Here is an 18,388-nt window from a genome sequence, read left to right on the forward strand (position 1 = left end):
CAGGATTTTTCTTGTCGGTTCCCCGTGGTTCTCAGGGTTCATGGCCAGGTTTTGTGTTTGGTGTTATTGCCGTCTTTGGCGGATTTCGGCGAATTGTCATCTAAAACAGCAATGTGTGAACGGCCCTTAACGGCCTTTAAAACTGAGCCTCTAATGGACTATTTTCACAAAAATTTTAGGCTAAGTCAAAATAAATGAATCCCCTTCATTCATTACGATGTTTTCTATGTCCGCCAAAACCTGCTGATTTCTTCTTTCACCTAATCAAAGACCTCATTCAGTGGCACTTTTTGCCAAAGTGTTTTCATTTTGACAATAACTCCCTGTTTTATTTTTACATGATCACAAGAAAAAGGTGTCCGAATTTATACTCTAGTTGCTGCCCCATGATTGTAGTGCATATTGTTCTCTATAAACATTGTGACAAACGTTTCCTTTCATGAAACCATAGCCATTTTTTAACTTGTTTTTCTGTTTTATTTATTTATTTATTTTTTTAATCATTTATGAACATCTTACTACATTTTAGAAGAACAACATTTTTCGGAACTACAGTACTGCCCAGTATTACAACACTTTTAAAATGTAGACCAAATACCACAGTTATGTAAATGATTATACTTATATAACGCTTTTCTACCTCTAAGGTACTCTCTAAGCTCTTTGACACTTTTACTACATTCGCCTAGAGATGACGTAGCATCAGAAGCAACTGGGGGTTCAGCCTCTTGCTCAAGGATACTTCAACATGGTCACAGGGGGACTGAGGATCGAACCCGCAACCATCAGGGTCCAGGCCAAAATCAGGGCTCGAATTTAACCGCGGCAATTGCTGCGACCGCCCTTGTCTCTTGCCGTAATGCCCTAAAATATTTTTCAGCATCCACAGCAACAATATGCCGTGACCGATCTCAACTTTCTACTTGGTAATGGTCTAGGGATGTAACGATAAACGGTATAATGATAAACCGCGGTAAATTTCCAGACGGTTAGTTATACCATTTACATTTTTAATTACCGAAAAACCGTCAATTATTAATGCATTTTAGGCAACAGCTTACTTTCCGAATACTGAAACGCCGCAGCATCTGCATATGCTCACTAGAGCCTTTCGGCTCGGGAAACATGGCGGCAACTTCATGGACTTCGTTTTGAAAATGTTCCCTCCGAGCTAAGGGGGCCGATCGCTTCGTTTCACTTCATTTCAATCGTTTTTACTTCTGTGGAGTGTCGGTGTACATTCAAGAGCGCAATGCTGTTGGAGAAGGAAAATATTTGATGTTGCAGTTTAATTTTGAACGTGCTGCTAGCGTCCTTCCGTCAGCTGCTGGGACTGAGTTACCATGCAGCGGGTGATGTGTCGGGAACGTTGCCACAACTTGTTAATAAAGTATTTAGTTTGTTTACTGGGATGCTCACTTGTCCTTTATTTAACTGCTAACTTTGTTAGTGTTCCAATAACGTCATTACTAGCTAAAATGTTTTGTAATTTCATCGAATATTTTAGCATCCCTTCACTGGCTCCCTGTGCGTTACCGAATACATTTTAAACTCCTTTTATTTGTTTTTAAATGTCTAAACAACCTCGCGCCAACCTATCTCTCCGACCTCCTTCAGCCTTACTGCCCCACCCGATCCTTAAGATCAGCTGATCAGCTGCTGTTGACGGTCCCCGACACAAGGCTGAAGCTTAGAGGTGACAGAGCTTTCGCCGTTGCTGCTCCCAAGCTCTGGAACGACCTACCCCTGAGTGTTAGACAAGCCTCCTCTCTTCCTGTTTTTAAATCTCTCTTAAAAACATACTTTTATTCCATGGCTTTTAACACTGAGTGATATCCATCCTGCAATGGCGCCCCATAATACACCTGCTGTGATCCTGTTTTTATGTTTTTATGTTTTTATTAATTCTATTTTAATTATTTATTTTTTATCGTGTTCTGTTTGTGTTGTGTTGTGTTTGCTCGGTACTCGTTTTATCTTTTAACCTGCTCATTGTACAGCACTTTGGCTACCCCTGTGGTAAATTTTTAAATGTGCTCTATAAATAAAGTTGATTTGAATTGAAAGCTGGCTGAGTTGTCGGTGAGGCACAAAGATTGTGTGTTAGATGTGAGAGGTGTCACTCCTCTTTATTTTTGTTGGCCAAACTGTTGCACTGAAGTACATGGTTGTTGTTGAAGAACAAAGCTTGTTTATTTGATTATATCTTCATTGGCCAAACTGCTTTGTGTTTTATATTGATATTAAAAAGTAAACACCATGTTTTTTACATTACTTGTCTTTTTTCATTCCACAAAGTAATTATTTTAATAACCATTCATGTGACATAGCATTTTGTTAATGTTTTATGGTGTATAATTAATTCCTATACGACCGATTTCTGCGCAAACTCTCAATGGATCTGTCCCGATACAGCATGTACATGTACATACATTAGTACATGTAAATGTGTGTGCATAACTTTAAAAATACAGATAAAGGCATCATGTAATAAAAAATCTGACACGCTGATACTATTAATGAACAAAAACACAAATATTTGTCTTTAAATATATAGATCTAGAATCTAGAGCATTTTTTATGACATATTACAAATTACATTATGGCGTCGATGTGTTCACACCCCAACACTGTTTTACCAAACAATGAACAATCATGATTAATAATCGTGATTTCAATATTGATAAAAAATAATCGTATTATTTTGCCCGTTATTGTGCAGTCCTATGTGTAAGACTTGACCTCATATATGAACACTATTTTTTTTTATCTATATGGACAAAAAGTGCAGTTACGTCTTATGTCAAAAGGGTGCCATCTTGCGAATATTTCACATTTATTTATAGTATTATTTAGTTTCTGCCATATTACTTTGTTTATAATGCTTGTGTTGCTTTCATATATGCACATTCAACTTTCTACTTGAGGTACATATACACATTTTGAATGTGTTGTTTGTGTTTAAAAAATAAATAAAACTTGGTTAAAGGATTTTAGTATAGGGAGTTTTTGAAAATTTTGAGCACATTTTCAAATTACCGCGATAATAATGATAACCGTGATAAGTGACATCTCTAATATATATATATATATATATATATATACCGGAGATATATATATATATATATGTGTGTCTGTGTGTGTGTGTGTGCGCTTTGGAGTCCCTGCCTCGAAATAAAATAATGATTGCCTTGGTGCCCTTCCAACTTGCCTTGGTGCCCTAAAATAGGAGCCCTCCTTTAAGTTAACACTTGCCTTGACCTTAAAAAGTAAAAATTCGAGGCCTGCAACCTTTCTACCACCTGATCCATGCTGCCCGAAAGTCACCTTTTCATTAATCTCAACTTTTTTTCTGAACTTGTTTTGCTGTGTATTTTAATATAATTTAATCATATTTGATTATTATTCATGCTTATTTTACAACAGTTTAGAAAGACTACATGATTGGGAACTTAAGCACTTGCCCAGGCAACACAGCAAGCATTTGTTGTCAGTCAAAATTTGTGGTCCATGCACCCATGATGACATCTAACAGGTTGTTCGACAGACGTAACCATTATTAAACACTTCATTTTGCAATTTTACCATTATAAAATAAGAAATGATGTCCTCTGTCCAGGTAAGCTTAGCCTACGCCTATGAGACCAAAGACACTCTCTGTCTCGTGTTGACCCTCATGAACGGAGGTGACCTCAAGTTTCACATCTACCACATGGGCGAGGCGGGCTTCGACGAAAAAAGAGCGGTTTTCTATTCAGCCGAGATCTGCTGCGGCCTGGAGGACTTGCACAGGGAACATATCGTCTACAGGTGGGAATGTAGCTCCCTCACAGACAGATGTTTTGTCCCTTACATGTCTTTTAGGCTTTTCTTTCTTTCTTTTTTTGACAAACAGAGATCTCAAACCAGAAAACATCCTGCTGGACGACCATGGTTAGTAGGGCTTTTACTGTTTAGGAAGGTGACATTACATTAAATCTAAGGTTTGCTGTAGTTTGGACTATTAAAGAAGAGTCATAATAATAATAATATGAAGAAGAATTTGGACTGTCAATAATAACAAGTTAACTCATGTGATGAATCACAAAAAATGATCGCATTATAAAAGAATATACGCGGATAAATCATACAGTTTATTTTGACCGTACATGCTCCTTCACCTTATAGGTAGCGAGGGTTGTTGCACGGTCAGTGATTGGGTCAATGCACACGCCAGTGCAAAGATGAGTGAGGAGACTCTGACTGTTGTGCTCGCTGGCAGATTTCACTTCAAAAAACACCCCTAGAGGGACTTTAGCCGAAACTGTTAGCAAGTTTTGAGCAAATAAATTTAGTGCATTCAAGTAAAACATAAATTCAAAAAAGACGTTCCTGTATGACATTCTGACAATAACTGCATTTGTGTCCAACTGTGGGGCTTTTTTTAAGTTTACTAAAATTATGCAAGTGAGTAATAACTTGTGATTAATCATGAAAAATTAATCCAAATTCAAACCAGTGATTAATCTGATTTATCATTTGACGGCACTAATATTAGTAATAATATACCGTACTCTATAAATAGTGCCTTTCATAAAACAATAATAATGGGATAAAATAAGAATAATGATGGGGATAGTAATAAATATAAAAAACAAGAACATTTAATACATTTAGGTGAAATATTTAATATAATAATATTAGATATTATTAATAATAGTCTTTAAGGATATTTCAAAGCTAACATTAAAACTGCAGTATCCATCCATCCATTTTCTACCGCTTGTCCCCCTCGAGGTTAAAACCACAGTATAAAATATCAAATTACCAGGTTGACAATGAAAAAATACATATATATATAATTTAAAAAAATTAAAAATAGAAAACCTAGCTTGAAGGCATGTGTTGTACATAACTTGGAGTATTTATTTCATGCTTTACAAGTGCTCAACATGGCCACCAAAAGGATATGAGAATTCCTCCCAAAGGCGCCCCAGGATGTCGCGATCCACCGTGTTGATTGCTGCTGTTATTCAATCTTTCATGTCATGGAGGTCTTCCAGGACTCTTTCCTTTACACAAGCAGCCAGTCTCTTTAAACTGTTTAACCCACCGTCAAATGCTTTCACGATAGGGTGGATAAATGCCAAATTATGTTTTAAAAGCACGCTGCACTGTGACAATGGCATTTGTTTTCGCAAACTTAAGCACACAAAACGCCTGCTGTTGAAGAGTCGCCATTTTGAGGGTAAATAAACACGTGGTCTTCCTACAATTGAACCGTGCCGAAAGGATTACATGACCACAATTGTTGAAATTGTAACACGATAAAACTTGGATAACTCCTGTTTCAAATGACCATTGATTCAGTCTGTTAAAGTGCTTAAGAACTTAATAAATGCGTGACGATTTTGGTGTATTATTTTTGAATCACCTTTTGTTATATTATGAAATATATTTAAAGAAAAAAGGCATGGTAAAACAACTGAATGGTGTCAATTTTCAATCTGTAATTTTGTTTTTTAACTCTTTATTTGTAAAACGCTATACGTATTCCATAGGTTTTTGAAAACTAGTAAGACTAATAGGGATATTAGTATCTTTTTCCTATTCTATAAAGAAAATACAGCCTTATATTAACCATTTTATCAGACAGCATCATTGCAATCTGTTTTTGGATTAAAAAAACAGTTTGCCTTAGTATTTTCAGCTCTGAGTCACCAGGGGGGGCTCTTCCCCTGGCAGAATGATTCCATCTGAAACCAGAAATTTTGTGTGTGGTTTCTAGGACACATCAGGATATCAGACCTGGGCCTTGCCGTACACGTACCAGAGGGCCAGACCATCAAGGGCCGTGTGGGAACGGTAGGATACATGGGTAAGACGCCTTAAATCCACCTCTAATGGACAAATGGTGGTCGCCTGGTATCTAAACGGTTTTATTGGTCTTCTCCCGCAGCTCCAGAAGTGGTGAAAAACGAATCTTACACCTTCAGCCCCGACTGGTGGGCGCTGGGTTGCCTGGTGTACGAGATGATAGAGGGCCAGTCGCCCTTCCAGCAGAGGAAGAAAAAGATCAAGCGTGAGGAAGTAGAGCGGCTGGTGAAGGAGGTGGAGGAAGAATATTCCAGCAAGTTCTCAGAGGAGGCCAAGTCACTCTGTAAAGCAGTGAGTGAATGCTACTCAATAACTTCCTTCCATTGGCTCTAGAATGACAGGTTTTTCTTCCAGCTGTTAGCTAAGGACCCCAGTGTGAGAGTGGGCTGCCAGGGAGGCGGCCCTTCAGAGGTCAAAGCACATCCCATCTTTCGCTCCATTAATTTCAATAGGCTGGAAGCAGGCATGCTGCAAGCACCTTTCATTCCTGATGTAAGTCCTACAGAGATAGCCATTCACCGAATAAAAACACACCTAAACTGTGTATTGTTTTGGCTTGGTGATGTGTATGTGCAGCCACAGGCCATTTACTGCAAAGACGTGCTGGACATCGAGCAGTTCTCCACCGTTAAAGGCGTGGAGCTTGAGCCAAAAGACGAGTCTTTCTACAGCAAAGTGTCCACAGGCAGCGTTTCAATTCCCTGGCAGAACGAGGTATGGTCAGACATTTTTATCAGTATGCCTGAAAAGTGTCACGACCAGAACAGGACTCTGAACACAGATGCAGGATTTGAAGACAATATATTTATTTGGACAAGGGAAGGGGTCCAAAACAGGAGAAACAAAACAGGCTATAAAAACACAACTGACCTGAGCTCTAAACTAACAAAAATATCAATAACTCAAAAACGCTCCGTCTACGGAGGGAAAAAGGGGCTATGAACAAAAAACTACTAAGTATAACAAAAGTCGCTCCAATGGAGGTGATGCTAGGAAGCTATTCTTACCTGAGAAAACTTACAAATCAAAATACTCTCATGGATCCAAAAAAGATACAAGAAACGTGGCTGTGGACAATGCTATGGCAAGGGAACGCTGGAGGTACGCACATGAAGTAACGAGACACTCTGGCACAAGACAAGAGGAGGACGAGACATTTATACACATGAGGGAGTGTGACACAGGTGGGAACAATCAGGCAATCAGGAGAGACGTCAGACCAGTGAAACAGGAGGAAGGGCAAGTGACCTGAAACGAGAGGGAGAGTTAATCTTTCAAAATAAAACAGGAAATGGCAAGACAACATGACAACAGACGAAACCCAGACAAGACTTCACCCAGGTGTGACAGAACCCCCCCTTCTAGGGCCGACTCCTGACGGCCCAGGGACCTCAGGGTGGAGTCTATAGAAGTCCCGGATCAGGGAGGGATCATCGATGTTCCGTTGGGGAATCCACTGTCTCTCTTCTGGACCGTACCCCTCCCAATCCACCAAGAACTGTCTACCTCGACCTCTTTTGCGTACCGCTAAAAGTTTCTTGACCCGGTACAGAAGTCCTCCGTCTACAGCTACCAGCGGCGGTGGGGGGGGGGGTTTGGTGGCTGGGACCATGGGGCTTTCTTTGGCAGGCTTGACTTGGCTGAAATGGAAAGTAGGGTGGCCGCGGAGCGACCTGGGTAGGCGGAGGCGTACTGCTGCTGGACTGATGACCTTGGTGATGGGAAAGGGACCCACGAATCTGGGCGCTAATTTCTTGGAGGGAACCTTGAGGTGCAGGTCTTTGGCGGATAGCCATACTCTCTGTCCTGGCCGGTAATCAGGTGCTGGGCGCCGCTTCCGGTCGGCTGCTTTCTTGACCCGATCTCCTTGGCGAGCGAGCACTTGTCGGGCCGCAAGCCAAATACGACGGCATCGGCGCACCAGGGCGTGGGCGGAGTGCACAGAAGCTTCTGGCTCTGAGTCTGGGAACACTGGCGGTTGGTAGCCGTAGACACACTTGAAGGGGGAGAAACCAGTGGCAGAGGTAGGCAAGGAGTTATGGGCATATTCCACCCAAACCAGGTGGGAACTCCACGTTGTTGGGTTCTGGGACACGAGGCATCGGAGGCCGGTTTCCAGTTGTTGATTGAGGCGCTCGGTCTGGCCGTTTGCCTCCGGGTGGTATCCTGATGTCAGGCTGGCTGTAGCCCCGATGAGCTTGCAGAACTCCTTCCAGAACCGTGAGATGAATTGGGGCCCCCGGTCTGATACAATGTCTGTGGGAAATCCATGAATTCTAAAAACGTGCTGCATCAATATCTGAGCAGTCTCCTTGGCTGTGGGCAACTTTGGCAAAGCAATAAAATGTGTCATCTTTGAAAATCGATCGACCACGGTGAGCACCGTGGTGTTACCTCTTGAGACCGGGAGGCCAGTGACGAAGTCCATAGAGATGTTAGACCACGGTCTGGAAGGGATAGGCAGCGGCTGTAAAAGTCCAACACGTGGCCCAGAGGATGTTTTGTTACGAGCGTAGACCGGACACGCCTCGATGTACTCCCGGACCCCCGCCTCCATGGATGGCCACCAGAACCGCTGTGAGATCATAAACATAGTTCTCCGGACCCCCGGATGGCAGGTAAGCAGCAAGGTGTGAGCCCAATGGATCACCTGTGGGCGCAGACTGACCTGGACAAACAGGCGATTCTCTGGGCACCCACTAGGTGGAGGGGTCTCACCATTAGCGTGCCTTACCTCTCGTTCTATCTGCCAAGTGACCGCTCCAACCACACAGTTCAGTGGAAGGATGGGTTCTGGTAACTTGGCAGCAGGCTCGGGGTCGTAGAGGCGTGACAAAGCGTCTGACTTGACGTTGCGGGACCACGGCCTGTAAGACAACGTGAAGTTAAAACGATTGAAAAACAATGCCCACCTGGCCTGACGTGAATTCAGTCTCTTGGCGTTTCGAATATATCCCAAGTTCTTGTGGTCAGTCCAAACTATGAAAGGATGTTGTGCCCCCTCTAACCAATGTCGCCACTCTTCCAACGCTACCTTGACCGCCAGAAGTTCCCTGTTGCCAACATCATAGTTACGTTCTGCAGGGCTCAACCGGCGAGACAGAAAAGCACAGGGGTGGGTCTTCCCATCTGCCTCCAGTCTTTGGGATAAGACCGCCCCAACTCCCTCGTTCGACGCGTCCACCTCGACCACAAATTGGCGTTGTGGATCTGGTAGCGTGAGGATGGGTGTAGTCGTGAAGCGGCGCTTGAGATCCTGGAACGCCCTTTCTGCCTCCGGAGACCAGTGGAAGCGCACCTGTGGAGAAGTCAAGGCATGGAGAGGGGAAGCTATTGCGCTAAAGCCTCTGATAAATCGTCTGTAGAAGTTCGCAAAACCGAGGAATTGCTGAACCTTCTTACGACTATCAGGTGTTGGCCACTTGGCGACTGCGCTAACTTTAGCCGGATCCATCTGTACACTTCCAGGGGCTACAATGAAGCCCAGGAAGGAGATGGTGTCGGCATGGAATTTACACTTTTCAGCTTTTACGTACAGGTGGTTTTCCCGGAGCCGTTGCAAAACCTGGCTGACATGGTGTCTGTGAATGTCCAGATTGTCAGAATAAATTAGTATGTCATCAAGATAGACGAAAACAAAATTGTCCAAAAAGTCTCTCAACACATCATTAATCATAGCCTGAAAAACAGCAGGGGCATTAGTGAGACCAAAAGGCATTACTAAATATTCGTAGTGGCCACTAGGGGTGTTAAATCCGGTTTTCCACTCATCACCTTCCCTAATGCGAATGAGGTGATAAGCATTGCGTAGGTCAAGCTTGGTAAAAACTTTGGCCTGTTGGAGCTGATCGAAAACTGATGACATTAATGGCAGAGGGTACCGATTCTTTATTGTTATGTCGTTGAGGGGACTATAGTCTATACATGGTCGCAGGGTGTCGTCTTTCTTGGATACAAAGAAAAACCCTGCTCCAGCAGGTGACGATGAGGGACGGATGAGTCCCGTTTTAAGTGAGGATTGTATGTAGTCTTTCATAGCATGTTTTTCGGGACCTGAAACCGAATATAGGCGCCCCTTGGGGATGGTAGATCCGGGAATGAGGTCTATAGCACAATCGTAAGGACGATGTGGTGGGAGCGATGTAGCTTTTACCTTATTAAAGACCTCCTTCAGGTGGTGATAGCAAGGAGGTACTGACGTCAAATCTGGGTGCTGTGGTTCTATGGTAAAGTGAGCAGAAACAGAGTTGATGTTCGTGGTGGTTTTTGCTGGGGCACTAACCCTCATACATTTCCCCACACAGTTCCCACCCCAGCCCCTGATTTTGCCTGTGGGCCAGTCTATGTGGGGGTTGTGGTAAACGAGCCATGGATGTCCCAATACCAGGGTGCGTGCTGGTGAGTGAAACAAAAAAAAGTTCAATACTTCGTGGTGATTATCAATGTCTATGGCTACGGGTTCTGTGACATGGGTGATCGTGAATAAAGCGCTACCATTAAGGGCGCTAGCCTTAAGGGGGGGTGTGATGACCCTTGTTTTTACTCCCAATTTCTTGGCTAAACCCCAGTCCATCAAGCTCTCATCAGCCCCAGAGTCAATTAAAACATGCATAACCACACTAATAGAGTCATTGGTTACCTTAATGGGTGTCAAGGTACGCACGGTAGCACTTGAGGCAGGATTCTGATCCCTCACCTGGGTCGACTTGGAAGGGCAGGCGGCCACGAGATGCCCCACCTCCCCAAAATAGAAACATCGCCCCTCCTTAAGGCGACGTTGGCGCTCTACCAGAGGGAGTCGTGCCCGGCCCAACTGCATGGGCTCCTCTCCCCTCTCAGGCAGGGAATCCGTACTGTTGGTTGAGGACCTGGAGTAGAACTGGCGGTGAGGGAAAACTGCAGCTGGTGGTCTGGATCCGTCGGACGGCCTCCTTGGAGAAACTTGAACTCCTGTAGTCGTTGGTCTGTCCTGATGGCGAGGGTGATGAGGTCGTCCAGGGTCGCGGGTAGGTCTATGGGTAGCAGTCGCTCCAGAAGCGGGCCGGCCAGCCCCTTGAGGAAGACGTCATAGAGTGCTGTAGTGTTCCATCCGCTGTCTGCGGCCAGTGTTCGAAAACGAATGGCATAATCAGAAGCTGATTCTTTCCCCTGACGAATCCTACTTAGCTCTCTGGCCCTTTAGCGCTCAGTAGAGACAGGATCAAAAGTCTTTTGGAGAGTCTCTGTGAAGTCTTGGAGTGAGCTGCATATGTGAGAGCCCCTGGACCACTCGGCCATGGCCCATTTCCTTGCTCTCCCCGCCAGATAAGAGATCATAAAAGACACCTTAGCACGATCGGTGGGAAAGGCATGGGGCGAGAGCTCCAAATGCATCTCACAGCTTATGATAAATTCTTTGCATTGTCCGGGTTCACCCGCAAAGCGTTCTGGAGGGGCCAATCGGGCTCCCACCCCACTATGAATGGTGGGGAGTACCTGAGTCATGGGGGATGGCTGCGGCTCAGGCACATGGGGTGCGGGACCAGGCTTGGTCATTTGGGTGAACAAAAGTTGCACCTGTTCCGCAAGTTGGCCCACCTGGGAGGTAACAGCGGTCTGAAAGTTCTCTTGGATTCGGGCGATCCCCTGGATTCCCTGGCCCAAGACTGCCACCCGCTCCTCATGAGTGGAGAGGCGGGATTCCTGCGCATGAAGGGTCGCGGCCCACTGCTTCGATCCTGCTGTGTCCATACTGGCCAGAGTGTACTGTCACGACCAGAACAGGACTCTGAACACAGATGCAGGATTTGAAGACAATATATTTATTTGGACAAGGGAAGGGGTCCAAAACAGGAGAAACAAAACAGGCTATAAAAACACAACTGACCTGAGCTCTAAACTAACAAAAATATCAATAACTCAAAAACGCTCCGTCTACGGAGGGAAAAAGGGGCTATGAACAAAAAACTACTAAGTATAACAAAAGTCGCTCCAATGGAGGTGATGCTAGGAAGCTATTCTTACCTGAGAAAACTTACAAATCAAAATACTCCCATGGATCCAAAAAAGATACAAGAAACGTGGCTGTGGACAATGCTATGGCAAGGGAACGCTGGAGGTACGCACATGAAGTAACGAGACACTCTGGCACAAGACAAGAGGAGGACGAGACATTTATACACATGAGGGAGTGTGACACAGGTGGGAACAATCAGGCAATCAGGAGAGACGTCAGACCAGTGAAACAGGAGGAAGGGCAAGTGACCTGAAACGAGAGGGAGAGTTAATCTTTCAAAATAAAACAGGAAATGGCAAGACAACATGACAACAGACGAAACCCAGACAAGACTTCACCCAGGTGTGACAAAAAGTTTTTAACTGTGACGACTGTTTATTTTTGTCCCGCAGATGATAGAGACGGAGTGTTTTGCCCAGCTCAATGTTTTTTACCCGGATGGGACGATACCACCTGACCTGGATTGGCGAGGGCAGCCGTCTCCGCCACCCAAACAGGGGCTGCTGCAGCGGCTGTTTGGCAGACAGGTTAGTTGAGTATATGTAGTATGACAATATTATCAACATGGCAGACAGAAAGTAGTACTTTCATTGCGATTATTCATTATTCTGATTCAGTATTTCATTATAACTATATAATATTGTATATATATTTTTTATTCATTTTATTTATTAATTATTTATATTTATGATACAAAATTGGTGACCTGCTGCAATCTCGGATAACGATTACCAAACAGTGGCACCACTAGTGGTATAAAAAGTGGTACAAAATACCAGAGCCGTATCAGGTTAAGTTAGGCATTAATTACATTTTAAATGGCCATTGTGTTAACATACATTGACATATTGACAAAAAAATTACAGATCTAAAAAACTCTTATCGGTGGCTTTAATTTTAACGACGAGGTTTGATAATAATAGATTTGTCACGTTCATTACTTTTGCGCTCACAATTAGGGTTACGCGATATAGATGATTTACAATAAAAATCATATAAATTTGGCGGCCAATATAGCTTTTAATACTATCATTATATTGTGATAATGCATGTTGACATACTCTAGCTGTGTCCTGTAAATTTGACAGCGACAAGTGAATGAACACGTTCTCAACGCAATGTAGCGTCCTCACGAGTGGCTATCGTCCCTCCACGGTGCAAATCTACTTCTAAATCACCAATCCTCGCTTGCATGGCGGAAAATAAACTATGTGTCTTACAAATATCATCAGAATTAGAATCTTCACTAGAGGACAAGGAACATCCACACATGCTACACTACACACCGTAGGACAGGATTATTCAAATACATAATGAAGAGGGCCGTAGTTTTAAGAGTCCAAGGTGTCAGGGGCCGGACATCAAAATTTGATGTCTTTAGAAAGTGCCTCCACGGGTTATATTCCTTTGAGACTATGTGTACTTATATACAAAGTAAATACATCAGCTATCACATTGCACCGTCAATAAATGAATTATTCTGCCCTCGCTGCTCGTTTCCAGCGTGTGCAGCTAGACAGATAGCTAATAAACAGAAGGTAAGTTTTTAGTTTTTGTTTAGTTTTTAGTTTTTGATGATTGATGTTCCTTCTTTCAAATTAGTTTTCTTCCTCAGTTTTGTTTCTTTATACGTCTTCCTTTATTTAGGTTTGTAAGACTGGAAATGTAAATATTACAAAAATATAACGTTCTTTGTGTATTTTACATACCGTATTTTTCGGACTATAAGTCGCAGTTTTTTTCATAGTTTGGCCGGGCTCCAGTGTTATATATGTTTTTTTCCCTTCTTTATAATGCATTTTCGGCAGGTGCGACTTATACTCCGGTGCGACTTATACTCCGAAAAATACGGTAAATATTGTCCATTGTGTTTGTTACATAAATTAAATAGAAGGTTTAGTTTTAATACGCACAGCAAACATTGCACACATGTAATTTAACACAATTAAACCTAAGGTGTAGCTTTATCGCCCTCTGGTGGTGAAATTCAGCGCTACATGTATTTAAATCAGTTTTTATCGCCAGAGTTTAACAACCAAAAATAACACGACCATGAATACAAAAGACATTGCAGAGTCAGCAATTTCAATACATTCATACTTTGTTGTCCAGTCGCTGTTAAAAGATTTAAGTGATTTATTTAGATTTTTTTAGGGTTGATAGTGCCATCTTCTAATCACCTACTGCTGCTTCATTGTGACACCTATGCTTTGTTGTTGTCCCCTGCGGAGTGGCGGGATACTGCACACATGTGCAACCCTGTTTTGAATGGTTTTATCAAGCCTACTTGGGTAATGTTCGGCGGGCCAAATTAAAAGCTTTCGCGGGCCGCCAGTTGAATAGGCCTACTGTAGGATGATATATTAACCGCTAACCACAAGCTAGAGCTCTTGGATGTAAACAAAAGTTTGCGGATCGATACAAGTATCGACAGTAGGGATAACAAGTATAGTGTCAGTCAATACTACTGTAGTTAAAAAAAAATGTGTCATTGTCATTTTTGTTGGATCCACTATAGACTGGACTCTCACAATATTATGTCAGACCCACTCGACATCCATTGCATTCGGTCTCCCCTGGGGGGGGGGTTACCCACATATGCGGTCCTCTCCAAGGTTTTTCATAGTCATTCACATCGACGTCCCACTGGGGTGAGTTTTTCCTTGCCCTTATGTGGGCTCTGTACCGAGGATGTCGTTGTGGCTTGTACAGCCCTTTGAGACACTTGTGATTTAGGGCTATATAAATGAACATTGATTGATTGATTGATTGATTTGGTAGTTTTTTGCAGGAAATAAGTCCCTGAACACAGGATGGCTTTAAGGGCAAAAACCAAATGATTAAATCAGAGCCAATAATAGGAAATAATTTAAATATTTAATTATATTATATTATTTGTTACACTGCCATCCTGTCAAAGTCATTCAATGATCTTAAAAATGTTAAATATCTGTATCAGTTGTAACCAGAGGTGGGTAGTAACGCGCTACATTTACTCCGTTACATCTACTTGAGTAACTTTTGGGATAAATTCTACTTCTAAGAGTAGTTTTAATGCAACTTACTTTTACTTTTACTTGAGTATATTTATAGAGAAGAAACGCTACTTTTACTCCGCTACTTTTACTCCGCTACTTTTATCTACATTCAGCTCGCTACTCGCTACTAATTTTTATCGATCTGTTGATGCACGCTTTGTTTGTTTTGGTCTGTCAGACAGACCTTCAAAGTGCCTGCGTTACTGGTGACGTTTCACTCCGTTCCACCAATAAAATGCAGTCACTAGTGACGTTTGACTCCGTTCCACCAATCAGATGCAGTCACTGGTGACGTTGGACCAATCAAACAGAGCCAGGCGGTCACATGACCTGACTTAAACAAGTTGAAAAACTTATTGGGGTGTTACCATTTAGTGGTCAATTGTACGGAATATGTACTGTACTGTGCAATCTACTAAAACAAGTTTCAATCAATCAATCAAAAGTGTGAAGGAAAAAAGACACTTTTTTATTTCAAACGTACATCCCGTCACAAGCCTAAAGACTGACTGCACAGTTCCTGTCTTCACAATAAAAGTGCCGCTCCATCGTGCCTGCGCTTTCAAAATAAGAGTCTCCGAAAGCCAGCGCAAACAAGCTAGCAAGCTACGGAATTTGCCGCCAATGTATTTCTTGTAAAGTGTGTGAAAACGAATATGGAAGCTGGACAAATAAGATACCAAAAACCAACCACTTTCTTGTGGTATTAGACAGAAAGGAGGAACTTTTTTTCTCCTGCATTTGAAAACGTGGACGTTAAGCACTGCTGTCTGATTACAATCAATGCAAGTCATCAGAATCAGGTAATACACCAACTTATATTCTTGTCAACATGAAAGAAAGGAATCTATATGTGTTAAACATGCATGTATATTCATTAAAACACCTTTAACATGTAAACAAAAACGGCAAAATAAATAAATATAAATGATATACTGTATATATCAATGTATGTGTATATATATATATATATATATATATATATATATATATATATATATATATGATATGTGTGTGTATGTTACTCATCAGTTACTCAGTACTTGAGTAGTTTTTTCACAACATACTTTTTACTTTTACTCAAGTAAATATTTGGGTGACTACTCATTACTTTTACTTGAGTAATAAATCTCTAAAGTAACAGTACTCTTACTTGAGTACAATTTCTGGCTACTCTACCCACCTCTGGTTGTAACTACTTGGTATTGGATACCAACATTTGTAGTATCACAAAAAAAGAATGTAAGGTAGCTAAAAAAACAGAATAATACGTGCTTAAAGTACGGTAACCAGATATTAACATTAAATTAGCAAGTACATTAATAATAGTTTTGACAAAATAATACAACCAGAAATCACACAATATGTTGGGTTGAGTTGAGTTTGTGTTTATTTGGAACATACATGCATACAACATGATACATCACAATTTCCAGTTTCTCTACTCAACATGTTCGAAAAAGAGTAGGAAGAAGCATAGCTTATTTAATCCTACCCCTTTTCCTTTACATAGCAGTTGCTAAAACTTTTCACTTCTTGTTCTCAATTTATTCACAATATACTCCATAAGTAATAACAATAAAAATTAATAAATAAATTTAAAAAAAAATTAGTGCAGTAAGTTATTTTTCATATGGTGAGATGAGTAAGATTATCTAGAAAATGAATGGATGGATTCAGAATGTTTAACATGGTTCTTCTTCTTTGTACTTTGTAAACACTTTAAGTTTGAAGAGTTTCTTGAAGTGGATTATATTAGTACACTGTTTGATTTATTTGCTTAATCCATTCCATAATTTAATTCCACATACTGATATACTGAAGGTCTTAAGTGTTGTACGTGCGTACAAATGTTTTATATTACATTTTTCTCTAAGATTATATTTACCGCCAAATTAGGATCTTTTCTAACCCGTTTTGAAATGGTTTCATTATCATTTACACACCAAATTAAATATCATGATATCTATTGCTATCGCAGGAGGCTGCAATATATATCACGCTATCGCCCATCCTACTCACAATAGGGTTAAGGGTGGTTGCCATCAATAAACCAAACCATATGAGCGGCAAACCATTTGAGCGGCAAAATTGTCAACTAATTTTTAGAGACAATCGGGAAAAAATTGTAGAAAAATTCTGTTTTTATGTTTCATAGCTCTAAGACCTTAGAAGCTAAATAGTGAATGTCAAGTCATGTTGTACTAATGCTAGACTGATTGTCTCTCTGTCGCCCTTTAGGACTGCTGTGGCAATTGCAGTGACAGTGACGAGGAGCCAACCAGGCTGTGACACGCATCACATTCCATTCGTTTACAACTTTTTGCACATTTATATAGATAGTCGATCTCTAAATGTCAGAATGTATTTTCAGCATAGCCATAATGTTTTAATGTTATTTTAAAAAAAAAACTTGTAAAATATCAGCCGAGATCCTTTTGCAGGCTCCAACTGGAATATTGGCTGGCCTTCTGTAAAAGTGCCTGGCTTGAGGGCACAACGACAGCGCTTCCTGAGAGAGGGCGGAGCCTTCCCCATTTGGTCCAGGGAATAAAACTAGAGACTGTTTTTGAACTGCGACTTCCTCACTTCCCTCCGCTGTGACCAACCTTCGCTTTCTTAGTTTTGGCTATTTTATTTCTTCTAATTAACACTTCTTAAGTGTGTAATGAAGTCGTCTGCAGATGTTTTTGTATACATCTAAAAAAAAATCAACATGGAGAGAATCCTTGCTGTCAGATACAAGAGGATGCAACTGTACAGAATGTGTCTATTTAGTCTACTTTGCTAAAGTTTTTGGTTGAAAATATGTACTCATTGGACTGTGAGAAGGAAGATATTAGCGCCTCAACGGTGTGACTTGCAAATGTTTTCAGGAGCCAAAAGCACATTCCTTTTTGAAGAAACTGTCAAAAACACCTGAAATAAATACTTTATGTACTTATCTATAAATTATATTCATAGTCGACACGAATCATCACAATAAATTTAGTTTTTAGATATAAAGTAGATTTTTATTGGATACAAATTTGTAATATGACAAAAATAAAGTCAAGTTTTTAGGAGACAAAAACATTGGTAATATTCCTAAAATATTCTGGTAGTGTTACGCCAAATATTATCTCACAATTTTACGTGAAAAAATAATGTGATAAGAGAATTAATGTGTAATAATACCAATGGGATACAAAAAATTGTTATCGTTTTTTGTTTGTTTTTTAACAAAACTCTGTTTAAAATGACCAAAATAAAGTGAAAATGCTCAGAAAATTAAAAATAAAGTTTAAAATAACAAAGTAGATTATATTTCGAGGACCATTTATTTCTTTATTTATAATGCTCCAAAAGTACAATTATTTTTCAAATTGTATGATGCTCCAACACTCTACTTGAAATAGAAGAAACAAGAGAGAAGAGAACAAAAGACAAGGAAAATCCAAATTTTTTTCACCTAAAATTTGGATTTTTAGCGAGAAAAAACTAGGGGTTTTTCCCCTTA

At 41.1% G+C, this 18,388-nt stretch overlaps 1 protein-coding gene across 2 annotated transcripts in view; it reads left to right on the forward strand.

Annotated features, from left to right (window-relative positions):
- grk6 (G protein-coupled receptor kinase 6) overlaps positions 1-17,841 on the forward strand; it is a 41,983-nt gene extending 24,142 nt beyond the window's left edge. The window contains exons 9-16 of one of the 2 annotated variants that reach the window (XM_061962664.2): positions 3,620-3,810; positions 3,896-3,933; positions 5,768-5,857; positions 5,939-6,147; positions 6,211-6,348; positions 6,433-6,570; positions 10,161-10,254; positions 12,244-12,379. In XM_061962664.2, the coding sequence (XP_061818648.1) occupies positions 3,620-3,810; positions 3,896-3,933; positions 5,768-5,857; positions 5,939-6,147; positions 6,211-6,348; positions 6,433-6,570; positions 10,161-10,217 (861 nt within the window). In that variant the 3' untranslated portion in view covers positions 10,218-10,254; positions 12,244-12,379. Of the gene's footprint in view, positions 1-3,619; positions 3,811-3,895; positions 3,934-5,767; positions 5,858-5,938; positions 6,148-6,210; positions 6,349-6,432; positions 6,571-10,160; positions 10,255-12,243; positions 12,380-17,130 lie in introns of those variants that run through there. The other variant, XM_061962662.2, reaches the window with a different exon arrangement.
- Positions 17,842-18,388: the final 547 nt, after the last annotated feature.

The sequence above is a fragment of the Nerophis lumbriciformis genome, linkage group LG09 (genome assembly GCF_033978685.3).
Source record: "Nerophis lumbriciformis linkage group LG09, RoL_Nlum_v2.1, whole genome shotgun sequence".
Taxonomy (NCBI): domain Eukaryota; kingdom Metazoa; phylum Chordata; class Actinopteri; order Syngnathiformes; family Syngnathidae; genus Nerophis; species Nerophis lumbriciformis.